Source organism: Lithobates pipiens, unplaced genomic scaffold (genome assembly GCF_037356315.1).
Source record: "Lithobates pipiens isolate NorthernLeopardFrog02 unplaced genomic scaffold, aLitPip1_a1.2 Scaffold_23, whole genome shotgun sequence".
Taxonomy (NCBI): domain Eukaryota; kingdom Metazoa; phylum Chordata; class Amphibia; order Anura; family Ranidae; genus Lithobates; species Lithobates pipiens.
The window spans coordinates 253,820,673-253,836,960 of record NW_027507785.1 but is presented as its reverse complement, the minus strand read 5'-3'; the positions used below and the strand labels follow the sequence as shown (position 1 = coordinate 253,836,960).

The following is a 16,288-nucleotide window of genomic DNA, read 5'->3' as shown; positions in this document are numbered from 1 at the left end:
ACTTGAAAAGATCTTATATAATGCTTTAGTTTGATTGAAATAGATTTATTTTATTTTTTTATCATTTTATTGCCTGTATAAATTCTTTATTTTACAAATCAGTACTTATTACAATGGACTTCAATACCATTTTGTTCCAATAAAAAAAGTCTAGCACTAGCTTTGCACTTGTTCAGTACTTGTTATTAACTGAAAAGCCATGGAGCTTGTTATGAACAGAGAGAGGAAACAGGGGTCGCTCCTCTTACCCTTTAGCTTTCTTTATGGGGTTAGGGCCACTAAAAAGCTCAAGATAAAATGACACCAAACCATTCAGGATCTTTACACCACAGCAGTACGACACTGCAGACTCTAGAGCACTACCTACTGACTCTATAAAGTAAATATGAAATATTCAACAGCAACATTTCATATTTATCTGACCAATAGGGATGAGCCGAACACCCCCCCCCCCCCCCCCCCGGTTCAGTTTGTGGCAGAACATGCGAACAGGCAAAATGTTGAACACACGAACACCGTTAAAGTCTATGGGACACGAACGTGAAAAATCAAAAGATCAAAAGTGCTCATTTTGAAAGCCTGTATGCAATTTATTACCATAAAAAGCATTTGTGGACCCGGGTCCTGCCCCAGGGGACATGTATCAATGAAATTTTTTTTTTTTAAAACAGTTGTTTTTTCAGGAGCAGTGATTTTAACAATGCTTACAGTGAAACAATAAAAATGAAATATTCCTTTAAATATTGTGCCTGGGGGTGTCCTTAGTATGCCTGTAAAGTAGCACATCTTTCCCATGTTTATAACAGTGCCACAGCAAAATTACATTTCTAAAAGAAAAAATTTAATTTAAAACTGCTTGTGACTGTAATGTATTGTCGATATCAAAAATTGCAATTACATGCCCCTGTTAAACAGGGGTAGAAAAAGTGGGCCTTGGTGATGGTGGTGCCCTAAAGAAAAAATATTGTTGGAAGCTAGCATCATCAAGATTGAGGAGGAATAAGATAGTCAGCATATGCAGTCTTCAAGAGATCCCACATCCATAGCAAATTCAATCAGTTACATCAGCATCAAGTGCTTGATAGCTGCTGATCCAAGACTGATTCGTTTTTATGAATGTGAGGCTATCAATGGAGTTTGTGGACAGGCACACTCTTTGATCCGTTACAAACCCTCCAGCAGCCTTGAATGTGCTTTCAGAAAGCATGCTGGATGCAGGACAGATCAGTAGCTCAATTGCATATTGAGTAAGTTCTGGCCAGTGGTCCATCCTCAAGACCCAGTAACCCAGTGGATTCTCTGTTGGAAAAGTCTCCAAGTCTGCTCTTGCCCCGAGATATTCCTGCACCATATAATGCAGACACTGACGATGGTTGTGTGAATCGATCAGACCTTGGCGCTTAGGACTGAAAAATTGTTTAAAGGCATCGGTCACCCAACTGCCTTCTCCACTGCTCTTCCTCTGACTGAACAAAGCTTCAGCAACACATTGTCCTGCACCAAGAAATTTTAACCTCCCAGGATCTGAAAATGCATTTCACAAACCTTTCTTCAAGGCCTCCTGAAGATGTTTTATCTTCTGCTCCCTCTGCGAAGGCAGAATGAATTCTGCAACCTTACCCTTGTAACATGGATCAAAAAGGGTTGCCAGCTAGTAATGATCCCTCTCCTTGATACCACGAATCCTAGGGTCCTTTGGCAGGCTTTGCAGAATCAGGGAGGCCATGGAGCATAAGTTTGCAGAAGCATTTGATTCTGAGTCCTCTGGGTCACTAAGGATCCTATTATCCATAACTACCTACTCCCAGCCACGTACAACTGCTTGGGTTTCTGGGGACTGAAACTCATCACTTGAAGACTGCTGCTGAGTGTTATCCTCTACATCCATGCTGACACAATCTTCTTCCTGTGTGTTTGGCAGGCCCGCAGGAATGCTATCTGGATAAAGGAGGCCTTGAGAGTTAAGGAAGTCCTCCTATTCCACCTGCTGTTCTGCCTCAAGTGCCCTGTCCATGATTCCATGAAGCGTGTGCTCCAACAGGAATACTAGAGGGACAGTGTCACTGATGCATGCATTGTTTCTGCTCACCATCCTTGTGGCCTCCTTAAATGGTGACAGGACAGTGCATGCATCCTTGATCAGTAGCCACTGGCGTGGCGAAAAGAAGTCAAGCTCCCCTCACCCTGTCCTGATGCCACACTCACACAGGTACTCATTGATGACCCTCTGCTGTGTGTGCAGCCGCTGCAGCATTGCCAACATTGCGTTCCACCTGGTGGGCATGCCACAAATGAGGCGGTTGGTGGGCAGGTTGCATTCCTTTTGAATGTCAGCCAGCCGAGTACTGTCTGACTGGCGGAAATGACCACAGACTTTTCTGGCCTGCCTCAGGTGATCCTGTAAAATGTTGGTGCCATTGTCGCATACAACCATTCCTGGCTGAAGCTGGCATGGCGTCAACCACCTCTGAGCCTGCTCCTGCAGAGCTGACAGAATCTCTGCCCCAGTGTGGCTCCTGTCCTCTAGGCAGACCAACTCAAACACTGCATGGCATCTTTTAGCCTGACTGCTTGCGTAGACCCTTGAACGCTTACGGAGCACTGCTGGTTCAGAGGACAAATCTGCAGAAGAGGTCATAGAGGAAGAAGAAGAGGAGGGGTGGAGGAGAGCTGTGGAGGGAATCACCACTAACATTTTGGAGGTGTGGTGGCGGAACAAGCTCCAACAAGACTGAACCCTGTCCTGTAACCTTCTCATCTACCAGCAGAGTTACCCAGTGTGCCGTGAAGGAAAGGTAAAGTCCCTGCCCATGCCTGCTGAACCATGAGTCAGTAATATGAACCTTACTGTCCAACGAGGCCAAAACATTGCCTTCCACATGCCGGTAGAGAGGCGGAATGACCTTCCGTGAAAAGAAATGGCATTTTGGAACCTGCTACTGAGGTACAACACATTCCACATATTCACAACAGGGGGCAGAGTCTACCAGCTGAAAAGGCAGCAGTTGCAGTGCTAGCATTTGGCCACACTAGCATTTAGATGCTGAGCATGTGGATGACTGGGACCAAATTTCTTTTTACGGTTCAGCAACTGGGGTAGGGAAATTTGCCTGCTAAAAGGTGCTGTACTGATAGCAGATTGGCTGCAAGTACTTTGGACACCTATTGCTATAGATTCATTCCTCTCTGCAGGTTTTTGAGAGGACTGGAGGTATAGTAGGGTTGGAGATCCCAGATGAAGAGTGCTGTTGCCAATGGACTGCACTGCAGGTCGCCATATGTCTGGTCAAGCATGTGGTGCCCACGCGGCTGCTGTTCTCATCGTGCTTTATCCATTTAAGACATAGGTTGCAAACAGCAACGGTGCGATCTGCTGCACACATGTTGAAAAAGGTCCATACCAAGGAACTTTTAAAAGTCAGCGGGGAGTCAGCAGCGCCTGCACCTGTGGAGCTCTCTGGTGTGATGCGATAGGGTGGCTGCCCTTAAGTTCCCCCTAGAAAACATCCTGCCTTGTTGGAGTTGTGCCTGCTCCTCCTCTCTTCTCTCAGGCACCCAAGTGACCTCATCATCCCCTCCCTCCTCGTCACTGGAGCAAACTTGGCAGTATGCTACAGCTGGGGAAACATGACTGTAATTTTCTTGTCCTTTTTGTGCACCCCCTCTCTCTAGGCTCATGTTACTCCCTTCCTCAGCCTGGGAACCAACATTGGAGCCTCCAAATCGCTGCGCATCCTCCAGCAGCATGTACCCAACACTGTGGGCGAATAATTCTGGGGACTCCCCTGTGCATGATGGTGGGGCTATGGAAGGAGTGACTGTGGACAAGAAGCTGGTGGAATAGGCCGCTTTGGCAGCTGCGTTGGAAGGCAAACTACTCTGAGCCTGGGTGACAGAGGATGAGGACAGCTTTGTTATCCACTAGACATGTGCATTCGTTTTCGTCCGAATGCATTTTGTCCGAATTTCAGGTATTTTCGTTTTCGTTTTGACAAACGATAACGAAAGCACAGAATCCGAAAAACGAAACATCCGACATAAATAAATGCTTTATTTTAGTTTTCCTTGTTACAACAGTTCGATATAGAATAGGATATTCGACGTGACTCTGACAATAACAATCTGTGTCTATAGAACCTGTGGTCAAATGTGCCTAACCTTACCTCTATTAGTCCAAGATTATATAGAGAAAATATTTGACAGAGAAAAAAGATTTGACAGAGAGAAAAGATTCTGCAAGTTACTGTCCTAAAAAGTGTTTGGGGACCTAAGTTTTTTTTTTTTTTTTGACGCAGGATTCCCCTTAATATCCATACCAGACCTGAAGGGCCTGGTAATTGAATTTGAGTGTTCTCTGTATTACGGAGCCGACAATTCATAATAGCTGCGAGTGATTTTAAAGGACTTTTTTTCCTGCATAAATGACACTTTGTGCAGGGACAGTTCTAAGCACCAGAAACATGCGCCCCTTCACAGGCATACTATAGACACCCCCCAGCTACGAAATTTAAAGGAATATTACACTTTTATTGTTTCACTTTAATCATTATTAAAATTACTGCTCCCGAAAAAACTGCCTTTTTTAAAACTTTTTTTTGCATTGATCCATGTCCCCTGGGGCAGGACCCAGGTCCCCAAACACTTTTTAGGACAGTAACTTGCATATTAGCCTTTAAAATTATCACTTTAGATTTTGAACATTGGAGTCCCATAGACTTTAATAGGGTTCTAAAGTTCACACGAAGATATGCTATATACAATGCCGTCTAATCTTCTTTATACATTCGACAGACACCATAAGCCTTCAAAGACAGATTCAACCATAAATTTTTGAACGAAAAACAAAATAATTAAAACGAATTTCAGGAGTAACTAAATAAATACATTTTTCGGACGAAAACGAAATTCCGAAATGAAATATTTTACTCTGCACATGTCTATTATCCAATCCACCAACTCTTTTGCATGTTTTGGCTCAATATCACGACCAGCAGAAAAAAAGGACAAGCATGCCCCACGACCACCTACAGAGGATGCACCATGTCCACAACCACAACTGTTGACTGTAGACACAGAGGCTGCTTGCCCTCTTTTAGTGGCCTGTGAGCATCTGCCTCTCCTTGGTGGCCTTCTGGACATGATGTATTTTTTGTTTTGCAACACCACACTACACTGTATTAGATACTATGTACACTGCCTGAAGTGTATTAGAAATTGTACACACTGTATTAGATACTGTGTACACCGCCTGCACTGTATTAGAAACTGTACTAGAGCTGCACTGTATTGTGTACTGTGTATACCACCAGAAGTGTAGTAGTGTCAGGGTTGGCTTAGCCCTTCCTCCTCTGGGCTGGCCGCTCAGCTGTCGACTATTGCCAGCTCTCTTCTCTTTTCACAGTTACCAGCTGTTCCCAATGATGCTCGTCTGACCTGCCTATTTAAAGCCTTCCTGTTCACTTTTTCATTTGCCTTTGCGTTGGTCACATCACAGGGAACCATCTCCTGTTGTTTGTTTCAAGACTGGCTTGCTGACATCCCACCTGGCTTCTTATCATAACATCGAGCTCATCCCTACTGACTAAAATGAAATAACAATATATCTTTTAAATAAAGGAAATGTATACAAAAGAACTTTAGATTACCTAAAATTTAAAGGATGAGATATGTACAGTTCCTATGGCCAACAACCCTGCTTTTGCTCAAGTTTTGCCTGATCCAGCTTTTGTAAATCAGCACCCCCCTACATCTGGGAACCACTAAATACTAATGTGCTCAGAAGGGGAACTCCTTATTGAGAAATGTTTGGGGTTAGGTTCTTTGGTAAAAACCAGCTGAAATAAAAGTAGCTGCTAATCGATAGCTCTCATGATTGGCTGACAACACTTTAAGGGTAGTCCCTATATCACGGGGATAGAGAGGGTAAAAAAGGGGAGGGGTATGCCTGTATATTGAAAATGATGTGCAAGTGAAAATTAGGGAAGAGCCAACTTCCCTAAACTACGATCCTTGCTAGAAGATAATAATTGGGATACAATCTTAGAAACAAATAACACGGAGGAAATGGGTATGCTTCAAGAGCATATTAAATGAGGGCATTAGCCAGTGCACCCCAATGGTAAATACATTTAAAAGAGCTAATAAAAGTCTTGGGTGGCTTAACTCCAATGTAAAAATGCATATAAAAGCAAAGGCCTTCAAAATTTTGCCTTCAAAAAATACAAGGCTGAGGGATCATCATCAGCATTCCAACTATACAAAGAATGTAACAAGAAATGTAAGGGTGTAATCAGGGCAGCTAAGATAGAACACAAAAGGCACATAGCGGAGTAGAGTAAAAAAAATTCCAAGAAATTATTTAAGTACATAAATAGTAAGAAAGGAATGTTAGATCATATTGGTCCCATAAAGAACGATGAAGGGAATCTGGTTACTAATGATGTATAGATGGCAAAGGTATTGAATTTATTCTTCTCCTTAATCTTCACGAAGGAATCGGTGGGTTTCAGTAACTAAAACTGCAATGTTTATCCTCATGACATGTCACAGGAAGCACCATTATGGCTAACAGAGGACAGAATTAGAATTAAACTTGAAAAACTTAACATGAATAAGTCACTGGGACCAAATGGCTTGCACCTGTGGGTCTTTAAGGAACTCAGTCAAGTAATTGCCAGACCATTGTTCCTAATTTTTACGAACAGTCTACTGACTGGAATGGTACCAGCTGATTGGAGAAATGCCAATGTAGCACCAATATTTAAAAAAGGGCCAAGTTACATCCCTGGGAATTACAGACCGGTTAGCAAAACATCAATTGTATGCAAGCTCTTGGAAGGGATGCTAAGGGACTATATAAAAGAAAGGGACTGGATGACCTTAGTTACAAGGATAGGTTACGAGCACTGAACGTATTCTCTCTGAAGGGGAGATGCTTGAGAGGGGATATGATTTCAATGTACAAATACCGAACTGAGGACCCCACAATAGGGATTGCGAAAGGCAATTTAATAAGACACGTGACCATTCACTAAAATTAGAAGAAAAGAGGTTTAACCTAAAACTGCGGAGAGGGTTCCTTACTGTAAGAGCAATTAGGGTGTATAATCCTCTTCACCAGGCAGTAATTTCAGCGGGGAGCATCAATAATTTAAAAAAACTATTAGATAAGCACCTGAACGACCACAACATACAGGGATATACAATGTAATACTGACCTAAAATCAGAAACATAGTTTGGACTTGATGGACTTATGTCTTTTTTTAACCTTGCCTACTGTGTAACTGTGTAACAGTGTATTACAATTTTTTTATTTATTTACTATCGACTAAGTCACATGATGGAACCTACTTGACGGTCTTGATTTGCTTCTCAGGCTTTTCAGGGTACTGGATAATAAAGTCGATGACAGTGTCCGGCTTCTGGAGAAGGGTACCAAGTTTGGTCTTTATCTCCTTGGCTCTAAGGGAAAAAAAAACAGAATATTGAATTAGGTAGGTTTTTGTTGATGACACATATCTATTATTTGCGTTTATTTAACCACTTGCTTACTGGGCACTTAAACCCCCCTCAGTCCCAGACCAATTTTCAGCTTTCAGCGCTGATGCACTTTGAATGACAATTGCGCGGGCATACAACACTGTACCCAAATGAAATTTTTATCATTTTTTTCCCACAAATAGAGCTTTCTTTTGGTGGTATTTAGTTACAGCTCGGAGTTTTATTTTTTGCTAAACAAACAAAAAAAGATGCAAAAAAAAAAAAAAAAAATCATGTTTTAATAGTTTGTTATAAAATTTTGCAAACGGGTCATTTTTCTCCTTCATTGAAGTGCGCTGATAAGGCGGCACTGATAGGCTGCATTGGTGGGCACTGATGGGCTGCATTGGTGGGCACTGATAGGCTGCATTGGTGGGCACTGATAGGCTGCACTGGTGGGCACTGATAGGCATAGTTAAGGCGGCACTAATAGGCACAGATAAGGCGGCACCGATGGGCACAGATAAGGTGGCACTGATGGGCAAAGATGGGCACAGATAAGATGGCACGGATGGGTGGCACGGATAAGTGGCACGGATGGGTGGCACGGATGGGCACTGATAGGTACCACAGATAGATGGGACTGATGGGCACTGATAGGTGGCACTGATAGGTGGCTCTGATAGGTGGCACTGCTGGGCACTGATGGGCGGCACTGCTGGGCACTGATGGGCGGCACTGCTGGGCACTGATGGGCGGCACTGGGGTGCAGCACCTTTGAGGCAGATTGGGTGGCACTGTGGGTGGCACTGTGGGTGGCACTGTGGGGTGGCACTGTGGGTGGCACTGTGGGTGGCACTGTGGGTGGCACTGTGGGCACTATGGGCACAGACGGGGGGCACTTACTTTTACTTTTAGTTATACTTCAGGATGGCACTGCGGGAGGCAGGTGGGCACTGGCAGGTGGCATGTGGTGCCTTGCATTGCTGGCCGTGATCGGGACTGATGTCCCGATCACGGCCGCCGGTGATCGGCTTTTTTTTTTTCTCCTCGCGCTGTCAGCGCGAGGAGGAATAATAGCCGATTACCGGCTCCGTTCTATCACATGATCAGCTGTCATTGGCTGACAGCTGATCACGTGATAAGGGGTCGGGATCGACCCCTTGCACGGATCGGTGATCAGGCGAGTCTCATAGACTCGCCGATCACAGAGCGCGCCGCGCGCGCCCCTCAGGGAACGCGCCGCGCGCGCCCCTCAGGGGGCGCGCAGGCCGCTCGTAACCGGGACGACGTCAATAGACGTAGTCCCGGAAATCTAGGTCCGCGCTAATGCCGTCATTCGGCAATAGCGCGGTACCCAAGTGGTTAAGGAAAACTCCACTTTCAATAAAATATCAATGTGACACATATTACTTCGATCCAAGCTACTTTGTGTTATTTTAAATTATATTTTTATTTCAATCTACAGCAAGCAATCATTTTATAAAACTGCCACAAAAAAAAACTGCAACCATAGCAAATGGTTCAGAACTACCCATAATTCGAAGTCTCTGTTAAGAGAATTGGCTTATTACTTTTACCAGATGTCTGCCCAGAACTTGAAATCAATTATAGGCATTGTGACATCACCACCCCAACTTTCCACATATTTTTAATCAGAGAATGCCTTGCATTCATCATAAAATTGCAAAATGTTCCCTGAATGGTGCCTGCGCCCACCGAGCAACCTCACAATGCAAGAGGGAAGCCACTCATCACAGGACATGGTGCCTACTTAAGTGATCTCTAGCTTCCGCAAGGATCCCAAAGATATGGGACATACCTACACTTAAATCCAAGTCCAAGCATAAGGGGACTAATTTTTAAATTGCATCTTTTAGTAACCCTAGTCTGCATGAATACATTCCTGACAGGTCACTAAATACTGCTGCTGTATATTTAAAAAAATCTGTACCTTTACCATTACAAAATAGTCCTTGAGCATCAGTCCATGACTTTGCCTAGGTTGAGATGGAGCTAAATAATAATTCAGCTTTCTAAGTCCGCTGCAGACAGGAAGAAGATTTTTCTCTGTCTTTCCTGCCCCCTGTGATCAGACTGCAGTGCTGTAATTTTCAGTAAGTCACAAGGTGAGAAGATTTACATGACTGTTTTATCTTTGAGTAAGCATCTCAGTCAAGGAATTAAGTGTATGTCCATTTGATAGCTAAAAAAAAACACCTGTGAGCATTATACTTAGCATGTAATTAAAGAAGAAGGTAAGTCAGCATATCAATAGCAGGCCAAGTGGTCTCTATAAGACTTGCTTTACCGGTGTATTGTTTTCATTTAATTAAAATCCTCACAAAATAACCTTTTTTTGGAAACTTTCTTTATACTCATGTGACAACTAACCGTCAGTGTGTATGATTCACTGCAGAGTGGGGTGCGGAGAGTTCCCTTGATCCATGATGTCAGTGGAGGAAGCACTCCAACCCTTCAGGCCGCGTACACACGCGGGGACTGTTCGCCCAACTTTGTCCGCTGAACAGTGTTTCGGCGGACAGTCCGCCCGTGTGTGGGCTTTCAGCGGACAGTTTCAGCGAACAGTTTGCTGAACAAGGTTTTTCGGAATTTCCGAAAAACTGTCCGCTGAAACTTGGTTTCAGCGAACAGTCCCCTCGTGTGTAGGCTTGTTCGTCAAACTAAGTTCCGCGCATGCTCAGAAAGGATTTACACGCCGAAAGTTGTAATGCAGTGTATAGGACGTTGTATTTTCCGTCCCGTCGTACGTGCCGTTCACGTCATCGCGCACGGTTTCAGCAAACTGTTCGTTCGTCGTGTGTGGGCAAGTCCGTCCATGCTAATTTTGAGCGGACTGTTTGCTGAAACTGTTTGACGGACAAAGTTGAGCGAACAGTCCCCGCGTGTGTACGCGGCCTCAGACTGCGCTTCAGGGAGCAAGGGAGAAGCTGTCATTGGATGAAACAGAGATTGTAGAAGCCCCCGAGATTCATTTGTGAATAAGGCAGCACAATGCTGGGTGGTATCAACCCTTTGCATATGGGCTGAATAGTGTTGTCAGGTCAGAGCAGGAAATAAATTCATATAGAGTTTAATGGTAGGATCAGGTAAATTCTGTACAAAGTCTAATGCCCTGTACACAAGGTCAGACTTTCCGACAACAGACTCAGGTCGAACATTTCCCATCGGAAATTCCAATCGTGTGTACATAGCATAAGGCTTTGAAAAACGAGCGTAATGTCAGTATGTGCAGAAAGCTGAAAAAATAGAATATATAGAATAACAAAATTAAGATCCTACATAGTATATTAATTTTGTTAATCACCCAAACAACTACTACCCCAAAAACTACTCCATATTTTTTTATTGTACTGAATGAAAATTATGAAAAATTATTAAAATGCCTATTTTGTAACAGAGTTGCAATTTGGATATTTGCACAGGCTGATCTTTCAAATAGCTGTTAAATTTGGTTTTGTGAGTTTTGGATGCTTGTAAAATAAAAAGTTTACCATTTTTGCCTGATACTTTAAGAGACATTTTGCTTAAATATTTCTAATACTAGGATTACTTTAACGATATTGAAACACAAGTTTACCCACAGGCTTATTCAATCAATAGTACTAGTCATAACATGTTGGTTTTCTACAGAAATTATTCCAAGTTTTATTAGGCCATGTTATTTTTTCAACATAAGGTGAATTCACAAATTGTATGAAAATACAAAATTTACAACATACTTCTAGAAATGCTAAATAATGTAACCAATTCAGTGAATGGTTTTGTTAGGTCCAATTATTTTAAATTTTCTTTAGATTATTCATGGAAAAATTTGGTTGCAAAAAAAAGATATTTGCTTTCCTTTTTACAAGTGTACACAAGCATACAATTGTCTTCACTAGATCAATATACTCAGAGAGCAGTAACAGAGCCATGACACTTTTATCTGTAAGGAAGCAGAGCTCTTACTTAGGAAGTCAACAAGCAGTTAATAGATGAGAACACAACACACGTCATCCAGACTCTTTGACTGATACTCATATATGCAGTGTACTTTCATTTTTCTGTAGTTGTTTGACTTCTTTTTTGTGAACTTTGCTCAGAGTGTACATTTCACCTTAGTATAAATACAGAATAGGTTAAAATGGCAACAGAGAAAGTAGCAAGGGGATAGGAACAGTTTTTTCCATGATGTTCTGTTGTGCCTTAGGTAATAAAGTATTGTCCAATGATATGTCCCACAGTAGCGAGCATAATACACAGTATTTGCAAAATCTGTAAGTGATGAATTACATTGAGACGATTGTTCATCACATACATTTTTCTTGTTGACCTTTTCAATTTAAATGTAAAAATTACAGGGACCAACTTTGTTCAGTTGAAAAAAAAAATACCCATTCTGTGCAAAAATAAATTAATAAAAATGCAATGCAATGTATGTTAAAAACACATTGCAAAATAAAGAAATGTATACCAGTTAATATAAATTATGCATGTACTAATGTGTGCTATGGTGTGAATGGGCCCCCAATCCCCAATTTGATCTAAGTAGATGCTTGTTCACTGGTACCAATGCCTATTAGTGTGGCCCACGATCCTTAAAAAACTGAGGGCAATATTACAATAAACCTATGTAAATGCCTATTCTGTATTCAATATTTATGTTGAATATTTAGGAAATATTTATGATGAGATTACATGAAAATAAAGTTAAAATTATAGCAGGCATTTTGTTCCTCCATTTAATAATGTCTGGAAGCCATCTAGGTTCCTCTGAGGTGACACAAACACAGGATCCAGTTTTTCCTGGATCAGGAAATGAGTTGCCATGATGCGGGCAACTCATTTCAACCATAACAACCAATGGCACTCTAATGCCGCGTACACACGATCGAATTGTCTGGCTGAATTGGTCCAGCAAACAATCCGGCAAACAATCCGCCGGACTTTATAACGAACGGACTTGGCCACACACGGATGATCCGAAAGTCCGGCAATTTCTAACGCGATGACGTACAGCACTTACGAGGGGACTAGAAAAAGGAAGTTCAGTAGCCAATAGCTTCCTTCTCATACTTACTTCAGAGCATGCGTCATTCTTAGTCCACCGGACTAGCACACTAACGAATGTATTGTCCACTGAAAGCCAAGTCCAGTGGACAAATTTTGAGTTAAAACTACTTTCTAAGTCCGCCGGACTTTACGATGAAAAAGTCTGCTGGAGCCCACACACGATCGAATTGTCCGGCGTACTGTGGTCTGGCGGACCAAGTCCGCCGGACAATTCGATTGTGTGTATGCAGCATAAGAGCTTGTTCACACTTGACTAAATTTCTAATGCTTAACAAACACTTCTATAGCTTTAGTATGGGTGTTAGACTCGCGTTAATGAGATTTAGCATTGACATTACACTGGAATCTTACAAGCATTAATGACAAGTTGAAAATGCTCCCTAAATGCCCTATGGAAAGTTTTGAAGTGTTTGATGAGCATTAAGGTGCTTTAAAACCACTCCACAAATGCCTATTTCATTACAGGAGGAGGACCACAGACTTGTAAAGCAGAAGTGCTAATCACTAAGCTACTGTGCTGCCCAATCAACTCTTCTAATAGCCCTAGACTTTGATTTAGAGACTTGGCACTGAAGCCCTGCATTTAGGAATGGGGAAGTTCTATCCCTTTGCATATGCTATGTATGAGTGGATCTAATGTAGGTCTGACAACTGTCTTGTTTGAAGCAAGAAAACAGAAGGATTCAGTTATTGTCATAGCAGGAAGTTTTGTTAATGAGCACATTTTACTAATCCTGTTTACAGCTGTGGTTCAGGTTTAATCCAGCTATCTTCATTCAGAAAAATACTATATACCAGAAATTGTCCTGTGTTCCTTTGCTTGATTAAGTTGCTTGTACGTGTAATTTTTCTGGCTTCCTCTACATTTTTGTCAGGCTAGACATTAATAGCTTCCATAAGTGTGTTATTTTTTGGGCCCTGATTTTGTACAAAAATTGGCCAATTCCACAAGAGAAACAGAACATTCTTCAACATAATATTTAGCTTTAATCTGTGGCACCTGGTCAACCAGATGGAATGTCTTTAGTTCTTGTCTGACAATTTACATAATTCCTCTTTAAATGTATACTGCACCTTATTCATAACTTTGGTGTACAAAATCATAAACACACATGTGTCTGTGCAAAGTCCTAGAGACCTGAAAGTTCCAGTCATCAACTTGAACGCAAACGCTCACAAAATTGGAAGCATATGGAAAGAGCTGACATTACGAACCTGTATTTATTCATTCATTCGTGTAAATGAATGCTTTGCGATTTCTTTTACTTTTCAGATGTATTTGATATTTAGAGCTCAGTTTGGATAGAGTAATTGTTCCTATGCTTGGAGTTCTTATAGAAATATCACAGAATCATTGACTATAAAGACAGGGGCTAATGTGTCCTCAACACTTGATATGGCTTAGTGCCTAGACTTTCAAAATTTTTCAAGTTAAAAGACATTAATATGGCATATCGGGAACAATTAACTGCAGTGAATAAGGTAATGAGATGCCCATCAGGAAAACAAAAGTTTGGCAGTGTTGGTTGTACATTGTGAATGCAACCCAATAGGACAAAAATACACTTTTGGCTGGCACACATGTACATTTGTAACATATAAGTGTTCATATTTGTGGATAAATTAATAAAAGAAAACTTTTGATGGTTAATATATTTTTTAATGGTCAGCCTCTTATTAATGTTGTTGAGTTCCTTTGGTGTTAAAAAATGATGCGGTATTTCATAATATAACAAGAAGAATCTGGAGTGAAGATATGCTGGTAGAATTTAGAAAAGTATTTGCATGTAAACTAAATAAATAAGTTAAGGCCAAACAAGACAGATAGCTAATTACCCATGGGCCCCACTTCAATATGTAATTCAAGACCTCAAGACACCTACTCCTTATACATACAATACTTGCAGTCCTACACAACATAATAAGTCCATCAGTATGGATACTTACACTGAACTGAAGAGTAAGTAGTTAAAACCATGGCTCCCAACTGTCGCTCATTTGGAAGGACTGCCCCTCTTATGAGACAAAATACTTCTGTCCCTCTTTTTGGTCTGATGTGTACATCTCTATATAACAAATACTATTTTCCTACCAAAAGTGTTATACTCTACTGTTTTATCCAACCTCTAAATTATTGTATTTATTTGAAAAACTCAATATAAAGGAAAAACACAAGATTAAAAAGCACTTGTGTGATTTAGCCAATCATTTTCTGCATATTAGATCTTTGTTGTCTGCGTAACTAGAGCCATGACAGTGTCGTGACCTTTACCTACACACTTTGTGCTTGAAGATGTCCCCCTTTATAGTTTCCAAAAGTTAAGAAGTATGGTGAAAACAATTACTACCCCTGACTCTAGCCTGATAAGGGAAAAAATGAAAGTTAAACACCACTAGTCTAGAGGCAGACATGGCTTGGTAAATCACTCTTGTTAGCTGTAAACTGTTCATGCCAGAGCTGTGTACATGGAGAAGTCACTTGGAAACTACTATGTAAACTGTTGGTGCTTGCCATATAAATCCTGAATAATAATAATAATACATCTGGAATGATGTATGCTTATTATACTCAAGTGCAATGAAGTGAATCACTCGTCAGGAGATTATTACCTATGACAGTACTATAATTCTCAAAACTCCATAATTATGACTGAAGATCAATATTTTTAGAGATCAGGTGTTAGCTGCATGTCAAATGTTACAGGTAACCTCTATTTCCCTTGTTTTCCCTATTTCACGGTCTCCTCCTTTTTAAAAAAAAAAAACATTTTAAACCATCATAGTTTCTTTTTAACCACTTCAGCCCTGGAAGAATTTACCCCCTTTCTCACTTTTTGTGATTTGGCACTGCGTTGCTTTAACTTACAATTGCACGGTCGTGCAATGTGGCTTCCAAACATAATTGACATCCTTTTTTCCCCATAAATAGATCTTTTTTTGGTGGTATTTGATCACCTCTGCAGTTTTTATTTTTTGAGCTAAAAAAAGAAAATAGCGTCAATTTTGAAAAAAACGCATTATTTTTTTACTTTTTGCTATAATAAATAGCCCCCAAAAATATTTTAAAAAAACATTTTTTTCCTCAGTTTAGGCCGATAAGTATTCTTCTACATATTTTTGGTTAAAAAAAATCGCAATAAGCGTTTATTGATTGGTTTGCGCAAAAGTTATAGCATCAAAATAGGGGATAGTTTTATGGCATTTTTATTGATTTTTTGTTGTTTACTAGTAATGGCGGTGATCAGCGATTTTTATTGTGACTACAACATTATGGCGGAGACACATCGGACAATTTTGACACATTTTTGGGATCATTGGCATTAATACAGCGATCAATGTTAAAAAATTGCATTGATTACTGTAAAAATATCACTGTCAGTGAAGGGGTTAACCACTAGGTGGTGCTGTAGGGGTTAAGTGTATCCTAGGGGGTGATTCGAACTGTGGGGGGGGGGGGAGGGGCTGTGTTTGACACTTCACTGGTTACCGCTCCCAATTACAGAGAGAGCTGATCAGTGGCATTGTGATTAGGCAGAATGGGGAGATGCTTGTTTACATTAGCATCTCCCTGTTCTTCCTCACTGTGAGACGATCGCGGGTAGCCCCGCGGACATCGGGACCCGCGATCGCAGTCACAGAGCTCCCGGCAGGTGCATGTGCCGCCTCTTAAAAGGAAACGTACAGGTACATTAATTTGCCTGTATGTGCCCTTCTGCCGCAGTATATCTGAGT

At 41.3% G+C, this 16,288-nt stretch overlaps 1 protein-coding gene across 1 annotated transcript in view; it reads right to left on the bottom strand.

Moving 5' to 3' along the window:
* RGS5 (regulator of G protein signaling 5) overlaps nt 1-16,288 on the bottom strand; it is a 178,725-nt gene that overhangs the window by 92,301 nt on the left and 70,136 nt on the right. The window contains exon 2 of the mRNA XM_077453043.1: nt 7,352-7,462. Within this exon, the coding sequence (XP_077309169.1) occupies nt 7,352-7,462 (111 nt within the window). The remainder of the gene's footprint in view (nt 1-7,351; nt 7,463-16,288) is intronic.